Source organism: Leishmania braziliensis, chromosome 28, assembly GCF_000002845.2.
Source record: "Leishmania braziliensis MHOM/BR/75/M2904 complete genome, chromosome 28".
NCBI lineage: Eukaryota > Euglenozoa > Kinetoplastea > Trypanosomatida > Trypanosomatidae > Leishmania > Leishmania braziliensis.
Genome location: NC_009320.2, coordinates 377,045 through 392,832, shown reverse-complemented (window position 1 = coordinate 392,832; position 15,788 = coordinate 377,045). Strand labels below are relative to the sequence as shown.

The 15,788-nt window shown below is 57.8% G+C and overlaps 3 protein-coding genes across 3 annotated transcripts; all 3 read right to left on the bottom strand.

Moving 5' to 3' along the window:
• Positions 1-1,868: 1,868 nt before the first annotated feature.
• Positions 1,869-4,064, bottom strand: LBRM_28_1150 (conserved hypothetical protein; the record flags this gene model as incomplete). The annotated part of the gene is made up of 1 exon (XM_001566096.2): positions 1,869-4,064. One exon carries the CDS (start codon positions 4,062-4,064, stop codon positions 1,869-1,871), a length of 2,196 nt encoding a protein of 731 aa, XP_001566146.2.
• Positions 4,065-5,353: 1,289 nt separating this feature from the next.
• Positions 5,354-10,018, bottom strand: LBRM_28_1140 (conserved hypothetical protein; the record flags this gene model as incomplete). The annotated part of the gene is made up of 1 exon (XM_001566095.1): positions 5,354-10,018. One exon carries the CDS (start codon positions 10,016-10,018, stop codon positions 5,354-5,356), a length of 4,665 nt encoding a protein of 1,554 aa, XP_001566145.1.
• Positions 10,019-12,241: 2,223 nt separating this feature from the next.
• LBRM_28_1130 (conserved hypothetical protein) lies at positions 12,242-13,465 on the bottom strand (the record flags this gene model as incomplete). Its single annotated transcript, XM_001566094.1, has 1 exon — positions 12,242-13,465. The coding sequence occupies one exon, from the start codon at positions 13,463-13,465 to the stop codon at positions 12,242-12,244; it is 1,224 nt and encodes a 407-aa protein (XP_001566144.1).
• Positions 13,466-15,788: the final 2,323 nt, after the last annotated feature.

Sequence of the window (15,788 nt, the reverse complement as noted above, 5' to 3'; positions counted from 1 at the left end):
CAAAACAACAATGGCAGCGACTCCTACAATGGAGAAGAGAGAGGGAGACGCAAGAGCCGCATCCACATGAGCGCACAGGCAAGCCCGAAGAGAAGAGAACGAGAAGTCCACAGATAACAGTTGGTGTGATGGCGCGCCAGTAAAGCGAGAGAGCAATGATGATGGTAATGCGTCTGCGTGTCTGTTAGGGAGTGGGGTAAGGGGCGGAGAGGGGCGATGCACTCTTTCTTCCCCTACCTCTTCTCCCCAGGGGAAACTCGACGGGTGCTCAGTGAAACGCGTACACAGCTCAGGTGAAAGCACGAAAACCTTTTGCCAATCAACTTCGCACAAAAACCCCCTCTGCACCGAGCAAAGGGCACGCAGCGGTGTCAAAATGATGAGAAGTGAACCCACTAATAAAGAAGAGAGAGAGAGAGCAGAAGAAGAAGAGATCTTCGAGTGTGTGCGTGTGTGTGTGTGTCTTGGATAGAGGTGTGTATTTTGATACCTGCAGACGATCAAGTGTACTTCTGCCCGGCAATGACGCTGTGGGCGTCCATCGAAACGTGTTCCCACGCCAAAGGTTGGGAGCCAAACGCGGTGTGGAGATGATGAGCGGGCAGCGCGAGAACAAAGGGAGAGAGGCGTGGGTAGGGTGTGTGAGAGCAATGCGGGGGACTGGGAAGGGCAGGAAAGGTGAGGAGGGTGCCTGCGATGGGTGTCATGCCTCCACGCACAATTGCCATAGGTCCGACGCTGCTGCAGAAATGTGCGTAGGGGGGGGGAAGCAGAAAGGTGGAAGACGATGTTGCCTGTCGCGTGGAGGGAACGAGGCCACGTTCTCACACACACACACAATTCGTCACCTCTCCATCGCCTCAGTCACCACCTCCTGCCTCGTAATATGACAGACGAGTGTTTTTTTTTTTGTTTGGGGGCTTTCATGTTGTTAAGATTGTGAACAGTAGTGGCACAGGGATGACAGCTCAAAGCCGCCAAGAGGGAAAGCGGCAACAGCGCTCTTGAATACGAGCGGTGATGAGGTGGTGACCTAAACAAACAGGGAAGAAGGAGAGAGAGAGAGAGAGAGAGAGAGAGAGAGCACGGTGAACTGCAATCAACACGAGTGCAGAGTACAAAAGAGAGAAAAAAAAAGGAAAGAAACTCTATGTTGCGCCATGAAGGAGCAGAGAGAGGCGGGAGAGGGCGAGGTGGGAACGGAGCCGAGACAGACAGGCTCTAGCACCAAAGGCGCTTGACGGGAAAGAGGAAGAGAAAGCAAGGAAGAAATGCTCTGCGTGTGAGTGCGTGGTAAAGGGTGTGCAGAGAGAGAGAGCGATGTGTTGAGCGCGAATAGCCAAAGGTGAGCGATCACGCGCACACCTATAAACACAGATACACCCAAGCGCTTCCCGTGCTAGCAGTAGGGCCAGCTACGGTGGTGAAAGGGAGGCTGTACGACAACGCACATCCGCATCCAAGGCGCAACAACAACAACAGAAAGAAACTGGGAGGGGGAAAACATGGAGGCCACAGCTTCCCTGCTCACTCTTGTTCTCGCCCCTTCTCTCAGTTTCCTCTCCACAGCACACCACTACGAACAACAGTGGGGCTAATTGGGGGCCCGACGACTGCTTGCATGCTCACAACGTGTGGAGGAACACCCCACGAGTGGTTCTGCACACCAACCACACACACCCCAGTTGTAGAGGCACATATGCACCCACTTCCATCCCCCCTTTTCTCCCCTCTCCTTTTTTCCTCCTCCATCGTCATAAAGCACCAGCAAAGTTGCATCGTGTGTTCCCTCTCCCCCACCTGACAGACACACACACACACCATCAACCTCATATTTTTCCATCAAATGCTGAGGCGGAATGCGGCGCTCAGATTATGACGACTTGGAGTGCTGACTGCAGCGTCCTCGTCGACCCTTCGCCTTGGGTGACACCGGACGTCCTGCGGCGGCCACGGTTTCTCATCAACGCGGCCGCGGGCACCTCCATGTCCTGCGTGACACCCGCCTCTTTTTCCTTCTGTGACTGCGGCTGCTCATCGGCCACCGCTGCCGTCTCTGCACCAGCCGGGGTTGCTTTAAGCTGAGTGTCCGTCGCAGCCAATTTTGGCGGGCGGCCCCTCCTGCGTTTGCCGTACGCAGCCTGGCGAAGGTTCAATAGCAACGTCTCCGCAGTGAGCGCGGTATCGTCTACCTTCAACGATGGCGGCCGCTCCTCCACAAAGTACTGAGGCCCAATTTTTACCGGTTGTGTCTGCGTTAGCAACTTGGCCGGTTTACCCCATCGCGTGGTCAAGCCCTCACTTCTCTGTGTCACCGCCGACGGTGCCGTCTTCGTCGGCAGCGACTCCGACGAGGTCGATGTTTCGGCGCTCCCTGACACTGCCTCTCCAGTGGTCGGTTGAAGCGGAAACACCGCATAAATTTGGTCATGGTCCTCGTACTGTTGCCGCTCCTCCATGGAGAGGGCATCCCATTTTTCGCGCATGGCAGCCTTGAAGAGTCGGTTACCGATGCCGTTGTTGTAGGTGCGCACCATACCGTATCGGTCGCACATCGCAACGTAGAAGCGGTGAAACGCAGCCGTGGCGGCGTTGCTTGGGGTGAGCGGAAAGTAGAAGGGAAAGTCCAGCGCAGCCTTCTGCAGGTCGCCAAGGGTGGTGTAGCGCTGTGACGCGTTCGACAAACTAAAGCCGTAGTCTCGGCAGCAGTAACGAATAAAGAGCTTGCGCCCACACGCCGTCTCCGTCTGGCGCTTTTGACCAAAGCACGAGTATCGTGCCCTCTCCTCCATCGACAACTGCCTCCACTCACTACGCACGCGGCTCTGCCGCGGAAAGAAGGCACCCTTCAATTTAATTACATGCTCCAGTCGCCTTGCCTCCTTAAAGACCCAGAACGAGTTATTGACCGCCTTCGCCTCCGGCAGGCTGTGCAGGACTGCGAGTACCTTAGAAGCGAAGGCGTTCTTTCTCTCCATCTCCACGATGTGGCTCTTCAAGTTGTTCTTCACCCACTTCACGAGATCATCTTGCTCCTGCAGCGAGAGGCGCGAGACACCCTCCTGCGCCTGCGTACGGCCCCACACACGCACCTCGCACACTGCCTCGGACATGGCAAGACTCACCTTCTGTTGGCCGCGTGGCCGCCCCAAGAACTCCTCGGCGGCGACAGGGCCAAATTGGCGCGACCAGTCCTCCAACGGAGGCACCAAGGTGCGGTTGAAGTAGTTTCGTATGACATACGCAAACAGCGTGGTCGCTCCCCCAGCCAGCAGATGCGTCGAGCCTGTGAATGACATGCGGCCGTAGGTGGTCAAGACGGAATGGACCCAGTTGGAGTACATAATCCCCGTTGTAATGTCCCCCGTCACCGGGTCGGCGAAGTGCTCCCAGTCCTCTGCGGTGGGAAGCTCGAGTCCAAGCTTGCCCAGTTGCTCCAGGATGAAGTCTCGATTCTCTCGTTTGCAAAGTTGATCCAGGAGCATGCTAAAGACACGAGTCGACATGCGGAGCCCATATTCGCGATTGCCGCGGAAGAGCCTCACGCGGGTGGAGTTTGTCATGAGTGGGAAGAACACCTGCTTCTTGATGCTGGGAGGAAAAAAGTGGATCTTCTCCTCCACATCTCGTACTAGCTGCTGCTTGTAATCGCGGCGCCGTCGCAGACTCACATCATCGCGATTGCGAATGGACAGCCGCGACAGTTTCTTCTCCGGTGGCAGCATACGATCCGCTGTGAGGTAGTTGAAGTGCTTTTTTTTCCCATTTCGAACAACTCTACGCGACGCTTTGGGGTACAGGGTAACACACCGACGTGCCGTGGACAATGAGCCACAAGGCAAGATCGAGGGTGTGTGAGGGATGCGGAGGTGACAAGCCTGGGGGAAGGCACGAACAGATGTTACCCCTGTTGGGTTAGAGGGCACTACTTGCAGTCGGGGTGACACAACAGAGGGCGAAGGAATCGCGAGGCAAGCTGCACCAGTGCCCAACTGCACTGACGTGCGCCGTGCTACGCTACGAAGCATGTCAGTCACCCGTACTCTCAGCTTCGCGGAAGACATTAAAAGAAGACACTAATAAAACGTCGACAGTCCCTCTGAGGTCAACAGTGGGTGTCGATGTCGGTGTGATTGTCTGTGCGAGTCCCACAAGGCACGGGCACAGGAGCGCGCACACACACACACACACAATGAATCCTCAACTAATTCGCGAATCCCAGCCGATACAGTGGGACAGTGGGAGCTCGTTGCAAGCAGAGAAAATCAAGTTAATCACAGCTTCGGCGCTGTAACGCTTCCTTGCATGTTGTGGTTCGGACCTCTCCAATTGGTAAAGAGAGCTAAGAGACGCAAAGGAAAGAGAGAGCGCTTGTCTCCCCTTCTTGCTGCTGTTCCTTCCTTCTGCCACTGTGGGGGTATTGCCCACTCGACTATTCCAGTCGGATTGTTTCAGCGTCACTGCACGTGGATACGCTGCAAGGTCGCTGTCGTGTCCCTACCTCCCCCCCTCCCCCACTCCCTACAGCTGCACTCGTCCTTGCCCTGGTGGAGTGAGTATACACTTTGTGTTATATCGCTGGGACACGTGTGGGGTCTATTTGATCGCCACTGAGTGTGAGAAGCAGCGCCTCGCAAGCTAGTCAACAAACAAACATCCAAAAGGCCGTCTGGCCTGTACTCTCCTCTCCACACAACGAAGCAGAAAAAAAAAAAAACGATGCAGCGCAATCGCGTCTGCGGGCCCGCTGTGGCGTCGCTTTCGAGCATAAGAAGAAGAGTGATGCGGCATGCGAATGCCAGTGGGGGGAGGGGGGGGGGGGGGCGGATAGGAAGCGAGAGAAGACGGGAAGAGGGGGAGGGGAGTGGCACAACGCCGAGTAGGACGCAACCCAAAGGAGAGAAGGTCAGGAAAGGAGCAGGGGCAGAGAGAAAGAGGCAGACAGACAGGGTGGCATGAAGAGCAGCAGCGGATTGACTATGAGCAAAAGGCATACGTAGATTACCATGGCTAATGACGCCGATGAGTAGCTGGTTCTCACAGGGTCACTGCAGCAGAGTGTGTTTCTTCGACCTCTTGTTCGCCTCTAGCTCAGCAACACGCATGCTGCTCTCTTGTGGGGCGGTCACGGATGCTCGTTTTCGTTCAGTTGTACCAATCACTGTTTGAGTGAGCGTGGGATATGTATGAGCGCGTTGTTGAGTGGATGTGTGGGTAGTTGGACAGCGCAGCAGGATGACGCTCGACAAACACACGTACACGCATGGCTAGGAGCTTGACTTGGCAGCTGCGAAGCGCGCTTGTCAAAAGGCCTCTCTGCCCCACAGCGGGCAGAGACGCGGATGCACTTGGTCTACGTCGCGCCTTCGCAAAACAAAGCCATGACACGGGCCACCTCCTCGTTGGTCACTCCGCTTTCCTGCCGTTCCCCTCCACGATTACGGCCTCGGTGGCCCGGGCTCCGCTTCATTGAGGGGGTCTTCAACCGCTTCGTCTTTTCGAGAACCGCGGCTGCTGTTTGCTTCTCTGGTGCACTATCGATACCTTCGCAACTCGCAGCACGTGGCTTCCGACCCCGCTTGCGTCGTAGAGACAGGTCGTTCGTAGGCATCGTCTCAGTGACTTGCTGGCGCTTGTCGCGCACCACCGACATAGCTGACGATAGTGGTGTGTTTGCAGTTGTCCTCGCCTTCCGACCCCTTCGCCGAGGAGACGCGAGCGCATCCGCCATTGTTGAGTCAAGAGGGGGCATGAGATGCTGTTTGATCTCTGCCTTGGCAGGCACAAGTACCTCCCTCGCTAACGACGGTGCACCTACCGAGGACTCCACAGTATCCCCCTCGATCATTGTGGCTGTGATATCCTGCACGGCGCGTTGCACCTTGCGCCGTTGTTCATTGGAGAAGGTCGCCAAGATCACACTGGTGTCGCTGAAGCGGTGCTTGGGAGAAGGAAGCGGGGTCGCAAGCACGCCTGCTGCTCGGAGAGAGCGGAGACACTCGTACACACTGCCCTCGAGAGCGCATTGCACTTGCTGCAGCCATGTGTCACCACCGGTGGAGCAGTTGTCGTGGGTTTTGACTTTGCTGGCGCCTTTTATTCGCTCCTCCACGTGGAGACTCGGCTGCGCGCGGCAGCCATCATCCAACAGCTTCCCTTCAGATGTGAGGTGTGATCCGGTACCCAACGAGGGCTCGCCCCTCTCATTCTGCGGATCCCCCTCCGCGTCTGCCGCTCCTCGCGTGGTGGTCGTCAGCGCATTCACGGCCGTGATGCCGCTACGCCCAGACACGAGCCGCGCCGCTTCGTCCCTCTCGGCGTCGTTGCGGGGGAAGCAGAAAGCGACGGCAAGCTGCTGAAAGGCTGAGAGGGTTTCAAAATTTACCCTCACACTGTCCGCCACCTGCGAGTGGACGGCGGACGTTGAAGGCACTGCTGTCGCTCCTTCGCGCCTAGCGACCCTACCGCTGTAGGTCCCGGTGAGGGCAGCATACAGATCCTTCGGCGATGCATAGGGCTTGTGAACGCCAGAGTGAGTGATGGGACTGTCGCCCACTCCCGCGGGCTCCGTCACCAGCGTACTCAGGTACGACGACTTGGCCGATTCGCCGCGCTGCGGCAGCACGTGCGCACAGCCAAAACAAGCGTAGCTCACCTGACTGTGCAGCGAGAGAGACTCAAAGGCCGGGTTTATCGCCTGTGCGTCCTCGCCACTACGGGCGACTTGCCCCGGCGCTGGCGAGGGCGGTGACCCATCAGTGCTGGGTAACACAAAGAGCGACACGAGCTGGTGGTGCAAGTTCCAGAGTGTCTCGTACGTGCGCTTCGGATGGGTGACAGCGCGCACTTCGTCGCGAGCAAAAAAGAGCAACCAGAAGGCCTTCTGCACCGCCACATCCACCATGGCCTCGTGCACCAGCAGACTGGCGTGGCGGCGCACGTAGAGGAGGTTGCCTATGAGGTCACCCGTTGACGCTCGGGTGAAGCGCTGCCACAGCGCGGCAAGCTGCACGTCCTCGTTATTCTGCAGTTGTCGTTGAAACGGCACGTTAGAAGCGGCTGCGACCGCACTAATGCGTCCGTGGTCACCCTGTTGTCGGGAGGTCCTTCCGCCTCGCGCGCTAGACGCAGCTGCTAGGTTGGAGAGGAAGGTGGAGCGGCCACCAGGCAGCCTGGCGACAGCCACTCCCTCGCCGTTCGTCAGCTCGAGCACCACCCGGTCCACATCGTACGCACGCACGCGTGCCGCCTCCCGATCACGCATCACCTCCAACAACGAGGCCTCTGCCAGCGCGTGAGTGCTACCCACGCCCGCTGCTTCGGCCTCTGCCTCTTCCTTTTCCTGTGCCTCGCGCAGCTGCGCCGCCGCTTCGGCCTCCGCGAGCATGCTCTCCATCTCAAACGGCGTGTTGTTCTGACCGAACACGGCGTAAACACCACCCAGCTCGCGAACTCGCTGGGAGAGCTGCGCGCTTTCGGCTCCAAAGAGGAACGTGTTTTGCTCCTCCTCGCTCATTTTGTCCCACGCCATTGTAATGGCGTCGACAGCGGCAGTGCTCGCCGAGGGCATGCGAGGTAAAGACGCCCTCCCCGCGTGGGCCTCGTCGACACCACGCTCCCCTTTCGTCAGGTAAACCTCTGCCCGGTGCGGCACAGCGGTGGCGCAGGGAAGCGGCCCTAAAGACGGCGGGTCGTCCCAGGAGGCGGCAGCCTCACAGTACTGCAGAGGTGCAAGATCTGAGGCGGTGATAGTGGGCCGTCCTTCACCAAAGCTGAAGGGCCGCGTGTGCGGGCCGCAGACCCCGGTTGTGAGGTGGCGCTGCGTGAGCACAAAAGCTTTCCACGCCCCCAGCGGTCCCTCAAAGGCTGGAAGAGAGCGATCGGTGCCGCTGGTGTGACCCAATGCAGCAAGTACTTCCCGCAAGGCGTCACTGAAAAAGTGCACCTGCTGGGGATCGGTGCTGAAGACGCGAGTCATGGCCGCCTGCACATCCTCCGCAGTGGTGTCTCGTATCACACCACCCGCAGCAACCGTGTCGCTGGCAGTCATCACAACAGAGGCAGCAGCGTCATCAGCGCCGGCACCGGAGGACTTCAGAGAGGTATCCTCGCCAGAGGCTGCAGCGTCTACGGCAGTTGTGCAGCTCGGATGAAGTGCCGCCGCCTCTTTCACCGCAAGCAATACGAGTTCCTGCACCTGGTCCCACCAGCGGTGTGGCACCCGCAGCAGACGGAACACGAGGGTGCGCAGGACCTTGCTGCGTCCTATCACCTCTCGGTGTGTGAAAGGCGGCGGCGCCGAAGTTTCTGCGAAGCCGGCTGCGCTCTCGGTGCTGAGCGGTGCAGTGTTGGTTCCATCGGCTCGCTCCAAATCCAAGACCCACTCACTTGCGAAAAAGAGTTCCCGCTTGCTGACACGATCCAGTAGCGGCATGCATCGCCTCACCCGATCCTCAGGGTCGATGTGCGTGACGACAGTTGTGTGGTGATCTGTGACACGGAACAGAGCATTAAAGAGTGCGAACTGGTCAGCAGGGGAATCTCGACGGTCGAGACTGAAAACACAGCGCATGGAGACGGTGGGAGGAGGAATGGCTTCCTTGACAGCGACTCTATCAGCACCGCCACCGTCAGCTGTGGCAGGTACCCCTGTGGTCACTGGGCTCTCAACCAGCTGACGGACATCGCCGCGGCCCTGTGGCATCTTCTCTGCCTTGGATTCGCGAATGTCGGATGCTGGCTTCTCTTCAGCCACCCCACACGATGCGAGATCCTCTGGGCTGCATATGAGTGCATCCGCGACACCAGCATCGGGATACGGTCGCGTCGAGGCAGGAGTGCCGAGCAAAGTAGGTGTCGTCGGTAACAACGGAGGAGCGCCAGTAGACGTGCTGCCCTCTCTACCTGCCTCAGCTATGCTCGCATCACTGGGCACCAGAACTTTCGCCTTCCCACTCAACGGCTCCACCATGAGATCGCCATAGAGCGCGCGCTCAAACGCAGCCTCAGCAGACTCGAAAGCTGCCCGTGGCATTGTCACTGTCGTTGCCGACATTGGCTGACCCTTCTCCTCGCTGAGTCTGGAAGCCTGTAAAGGTGAAAGAGCACTTTTCGAGAGTTCTGCGCTGCCTCCCCGAGGTAGGTGGCTCGGAGGTGGTGGAAATGACTTTGGAGATGCTTGCGTAGCGACGCCAGTTGCAACAACTGCACGGCCTTCGCGGCTTTCTTCGACCACTCCCGCTGCCTCGCCCGTCGGCCGCTCGGTTGGTGTATTCAAGGTGGAATCAGGGGTCTTTGTACTGTGGCTGCCGGTGGCGCCGCCGTCTCCCCTACTTTCAACGACGGGGTCGCCGTAGAGCGCCTGCTCAAACGCTAGCTCGGTGATGCGATGCATGCGGCGCTCTTCCTCAGACTGTGAGACGGACGGCAACAGGGGCGGGCTGCTGACTCCGCTGCTAGGGCGAGGATTCTCTCGTGGAGTCTGGGCCAAAGGGGTCGACTTTGCAGCACGTGTCACCGAGAGAGTTTCAGAGCCTGTGATACCTGCGCCAGCAGTATCCTCAGGTACCTCGATTGCAGCCGCACTGGGGGATTCTGTGGGGTCCTCGATACAGGGCGCGACGCGGATAGCGACATTTTTGTTTGCTAGGTCGCTGGAAGGTGTTGTATCGGCGGAGTCGGCTACACCAACAACGGATTGATGTGTAAACCCCATGTAAAGCGCCTCTTCAAACGCCTTTTCCCAGGGGCTGAGCTTTTCTGCAGGCGCCCCTGCATCACTTGGTGTTGCCTGTGACGAAACACACCGGTGCTGCGGGAAAAGAGAGCTGCGCATGGCCCCCTGCGGCGTAAAGGACTTCAAAGGACGCGGTGGTGTTCGATTGAGCAGCGGCCGCCACGTCGAAAAGCGCCTGCAGAGCAATTGGCGCATCCATGCAGTTGCACTGTGACAGTCCCTTCCTCTGTCATACGAATGTGGCGTTACAGCGGCTGAGGCGGCATATTTCACCTTCTTCATTCCATTGGATGTGCCGCCAGCTTTTCTTCTTGGGTGCGTGAGCGTGTATATGTGAAGAGGGAGAGGAGGATGGTGGCCCTCCCCCCTTTACCCGCAGGTTCTATGCTTGGTGTTATATGAGTGTGGGTGTGTATGATAGAGAGCAAGAGGCAGGGAAAGGGAGGACATGTACACAGAACAGCTGAGTCCTTCCGTTCACTCCCCACAAGAAAGCGACAGCAGGTGGTATCTTGGCGTATGTGCCGGATGGAGTCTGTATGTACACCGAAGCGAGGGGATGGACTTCCTCTGTGCCCGCTCCCCCCACCCCCACTAATCCTCTGTCGTGATTGGGGTGGAGATTGAGAAGGGGAGAGAACGAGATGTGCGCTTCGTAGTAAATGAGGTAAATCTTCTCTGCTGTCCTGCGTCCCTTTCCACCTCTCGCCCTGTGCGCAGCACCCACGCAGATCACGGAGGCGGAGTATACCTTCGAAAGAGAATGAGAGCGATGCATAGCCGATTCTCTATTCGCTGGGCTACAAAGAACGTGCAAGCGCGCGCACAAGCACGAGCGAGCACGCACTAATGACAGACAGACGGCGGATAACGACGATACACACACACACAGAAGAGAGTGGCGACGACAGAAAAGGAAGGCCCTAACGTGAAGAAACACAACGTACACGCGCATTCGCACCCCACCACCCGCACACAAGTAGGGAAGAGGGGTAAATGCAAAAGCACCGTGGTGAGTAGAGAGTAGCACAGGTGTGGACCGGTATGGACGCGTTTGTTCGCAGACACCGGCGCAGCGACTGCCGGTTATACGCCCCTCTCCTGCATGGCAATGCTCTCTCCATGTTCTATCAAGAGTCACTGATGGAGGCACTGCCTGTCCGCCCCCCTTTTTCTCACCCTTTAGTCGGCGTATCTCCTATTTTTCACCAGCCGCTCGAAAAGGGGACGTTCGCATTTCGCTTCGTATTGGGCTTGTTTGGTTGCTTTTGGGAGGAACTTTGCTCCAGTCGCGGTGCGGCATGGGCGAACCTTCAGCGCGTGCAAGCGCGTGTGTATACGTGTGTGTATGAATGAGATGGAGATGGGGGCCGGGGGGCGGGACTGCAAATCAGCACGGGCAGGGCCACCATATATAAGGCACGCGATGAGACTCAACGCCAACAAATAAGGCAGGAAGGAAAACAAAACGAAAACAAAACGAAACAAACAAAAAGGGAAGTCGTCCTTAGCACTGGCGCGAGCACGCCCGACAGCAACCACAGAATAAACGAAGAGAAGAGAGAAAAATACGAGGCGACGAAGCCGAAAACACACATGGCCACAACCACCAAAGTACACACGCGCACGGATGTGAGTGAAAAAGCGGCGAATACTTCCAAAGAGAGCGGAAGAGAACAAAAAAAAAAACACCAACCACGAACAACATCGCGCTATATCTTCTGTATAGGGCTAAAATGAACAAACGAGATGGGAAGAGGAAGGGAAGAAACAGAGAAGCGCCACGACGCACATAGGCACACGACAATGCAGGGGAGATGCGAAGGGAAGACGGCTAGATAGCACAGGATCAGCCTCACCAGCAGCAGTGATAGTAGAAAGAGGAGTCGGTCGTAACACCTCCATCATCTGCGTGGAATGCAAAGCATTTTCTTCGCTCTTCCAGATGCAGAAACTCATGAAAAGGGGAAGACATGCATTGCGAACGAGTAAGCAAGACACACACACACACACACACACACACACACAGCTGAACAAAGAATAAGAGAGGAATGTAAAGCGAGAGGCACTAAGGCCAACAGTAAACTGAAGTTCAGAGAGAGAGAGAGGCAGTGATAAGCCAGAGCAAACACAATAAAATCTATGGAGAGGAGACCTCTAATAGGAAAGGGATAGAAACTCGCGAGGGGGGATGTTGAGCTCCGGAAGGGGTGCAGAGGTCAACACTTACGACGCAGCGCCGGCACTGGGGACTGTACAAATGTCGGTCTGCCTATCTGCCGCAGTGCGTAGGTCACTGGGATGGAAGGCACAAGGATAGAGCGGTGTTGTTGGCGACAAAGCATCACGCACGCACCTCTTAATGCAGGTCACAAGAAGCGGTGGGGGTGTGCAAGATAAAAAGAGGCATTCACTCTGCCTGCCAACGACCTTTACCATTGGTTCACCCTTCTCACCTTCCTCACCCACCCCCTCCTCCAACGTCAATCGCACGCTTCTACACCTTCAGTGGTGTGGGAGTTCAGCTTGAGGGGGTACACGCGCCTCGTAGAACTGCTGCTCCTCTGCATCGAAGTTGTACTGACGGGGCTGCACAGAAGGTGACATAGCAATAGGTCCGCCTGTCTTACCTCTGTCGGCAGCATCATGCAGCCACTCCGGGTTGTGCCCACCTTGAGCATGGTGTAGCGCGCCCGCGGTGGGGCCACCTGTGTGTGCTTCATCATAGCCGTCATAGTCGTTGTCGTCGCACATCCACATCTCTTCACTGCACGGCTGCCGGCCGTTGGCCTTCGCCTCGTACGCGTTCATGTAGTGGTGGTCCTCGCAGCTGTCCTCATCGATGTGATAGGGCGGAATGCATTTTGGCTTGGGCGCCGGCGCCTGTGCTGGTGGTACGCGGGCGTCATCGCCTCGGCCAGTGTCCTCGCGCTGCGCGAGTTTCGAGACAGATGAGGGCAAGACATCGGCCTGAGCTGACTTGCGGGTGAGATGCGGCACAGCGTGAGGGGTGCTGCGCTGGCCCATCCCGGGGAAGCCGGCTATGCCTGACTCCTCCGGCACACTGCATTGGTTGTCAGTGTGTGCGGTCGCCTTTCCGCGCCCCCTGCGCCGTCCATGGGACTGCTCGTGCATCCGACTGCCCATGTCGCGGCCAGGGGGTGGAGGCACCACAGGTTGCCCCGACACAGCACCAGTGTACGCGCCGCGCTTGCCAGCCTCGGCACCGGACCCTGTCTTCGGAGCATTGATGAACCGCAAGAATGCACTATCGCTGTGCATCTCAAACTTCTTTGCCGCCTGCTCACGTCTGTCCTCCGCAGTCGGTGCCGCTGCTGTGACGTTCGTGGGTTGGGCTGTGCGGGATCCGCTTGCTGTCACCTGGTGACCCTGGTTGGGCGCGCGAGGTGCAGGGGTCGTGTCGTGCCACGAGAAAATGTTGAGGTGGTCCGCCGGTGCCGCTCCGCGGCGGCGCGTCGGATGGGGCGACTCCACGACGATCGAGTTCTGCTCGTGAATGCGGTCGAGAAACGACGGTCCAGCGGCCATCTTGTTTTGCGCAGTTGCGTGTCGAGCCCCCTCAGCTGGAACCGTCGGTGCGCCGCGACTCGCTTCGATGTTGGCTTGCAGTTCGGCCATGTCGCGTGCTTGGTGACGGCGGCCCGTGGGGCGTCTGTGGGCGTCGCGGGCCTCACTCTCTACACCAAAAGTACCGCCAGCAAAGAACATTCTTACAAGGTACAACTAAAAGATGAGGAAGCGAGCGAGTCGGTCTGTCTGTGCGTGTGTGGAGAGGCAGTATCAGATCACCCTTCACCAAACCAGTGGACAGAGACAGCGAGACAGAGGTAAGTTGAGCAAAGGGAGGCCGTGTGGGTTTGGGGAGAGGGGACGCGTAGAAGCGGAGGGTGTAGAAGAGCTTAGGGGAGAAGGCAAAATCTGCGAGTTACGCAGGACACCAGAAAGAGAGCACCGCCAGTAGAGACACACAGGCACCTTACCACAAGTGCGTGCATTGCGGCTCTGAGATGCGTCCATTACTATTGAAGTGAAGAGGGCCACGGTATGAATGACCGGTAGCATGACTCCTCGTCTTCTTGCGAGGAACGAGAGAGTGCTCGCATAGACTGAGCTTTGGGGGGGGGGACATAGGCCTTTCCACGCCGCGTCTTGCCTCTTTCCATGCGTGACTCCCGCACGACGAGTCTTCAGCAGCTGAAAACACACATCTACACACACATCGGACAGTGAGGCATAGGCCTTCACGACAGACACCCACATAGACCCATACACACTTGCTCCGAGGAAGATGAGAACGAGAACAAAGCTCACACAACCACGACAAGAGCCTCTCCCCCTGAGAGTCAAGGGAAAAAAAACGGGGGAATGGACATCGCCCATGGGCCGCAGAAATCTGGCGCCCATACACAGGCGCTCCTGTGCTCAAACACAGAAGGCAAGGGGAGTGGGGGTGACCGCAAAGACTTGATGCACTTGTGTCGTTGGGGAGGCAACGACACAAGTCACACCACCGCCATTGCCAGGGTCCCTGTCAGGGCCTTCCTATTCTTCTCCACTGCCGACGGCGCCGGCCGACTCACGCTCGGATGGACCGCGTACATCTTTGCGAGCAAAAGACACTTGCAGTTCAGCACATTCATCTCGGACGATGAGACCATGCCGGCGCCGGCGAAATCCACGAGTCGCGGGCGGGAAAGACGCACGTGCACTGCGGCAGCCGGCAGCTATGGAGTGCGGTACAACCGTGAATGCACAGTCTCCTCCATAGAACAGGTCTCACGACTGCTTGCGAAGCTCTCCTCTGTGATGCAACTCTCCGAAACGCCCAGATGATGCAGCGGCGGCAGCACATCGAAGCACCGACACGCCGTGTAGCCGCACGTAGTCTGCGATAACGAGTTTTGCCAGGAGTGGAGTCTCCGGTCAGCCCTATACGAGACCCCGTCCATGATCGGTAGGCCAGCAACCAAGATGCATCAACGACCTGCTAGTGGACTGATCCCCTGAAGTGTTGCCATTGGCGAGTAGTAGCTCAACTCCCCTTCCACCAACGCAGCGCACTCGCTCAGGAAGGTGGTCCAGTGCTTCTTTATGGCGGATTCGCGCATGTACAGCACCCTCAGTCGCGACAGCATGAAGAAGAACCTCAAACAACTTGGGGGAGGAGAGGGGGGCTGTGCAACGAGAAGTATTCTAGCTTGAGGCAGGTCTGCAGCGCCCAGTCAATAACGCGCGAGAGCAGCTGGTCAAGCACAAACACAAGGAAGACGCTCGACATGTATGGGCACTCCACCATCGCCAACACCCCAAACCTTTTGCACCCCTACATACTGGAGAAGGCGAAGTTGTCAGTAGTGGCGCAGGAGAGGTACAGCGCGTAAAGTTGAGGCATGCGGGCAAGAGAGATGAGGCACACCAGTCGCGTGCAGCCGGGCGAGCCCAGCTGCTCCAGCATCGGCGCCTCGAGGAGCCCACGCACTTCCTCGTCCACGACGTATGTGCCAGAGAAGCCTGCGTGGTGGCAGAGTGCGCAGACTAACGAGAATCGTCACATCACACAGTTGCATGCGTGTGAACAGGTTCACCTCCAGCAGGCACGGGGCCGTGTCCATGGTCCCGTGAAGGACGTATCAGTCGTTGCACTGCGACGTCCCTGAAGCTGCCGCAGTCGCTGAGAGCCCGCACGGGGTCGGGGTGTGTGCAGCATGCAAGAACATAAGGACCAGGATCAACGCGAAGGGCCGGATGGTGAACACTGGCCTGTGTAGCACCCCGGTCAGTTTTGCCATATCCTGGAGAAAGTTCCGCACAAATCTTTCCCTTCCGCTCCACATGGCCTCCTATCCAGAAAAGCTTCTGTGACCCAGCAACGGAACCCAACAGTCACTCGACCTCCAGGCGTGCCCGTGACTCGCACGTCGGGGACGCGAGAGGGGTGGTCGCCAGGCGGATCGGCGTCACAATGCGATGCACCACTGACACAAACTTGTTTTTCTGAGCTTCTTCTGCTACCACCAAGACCCTGCCAACC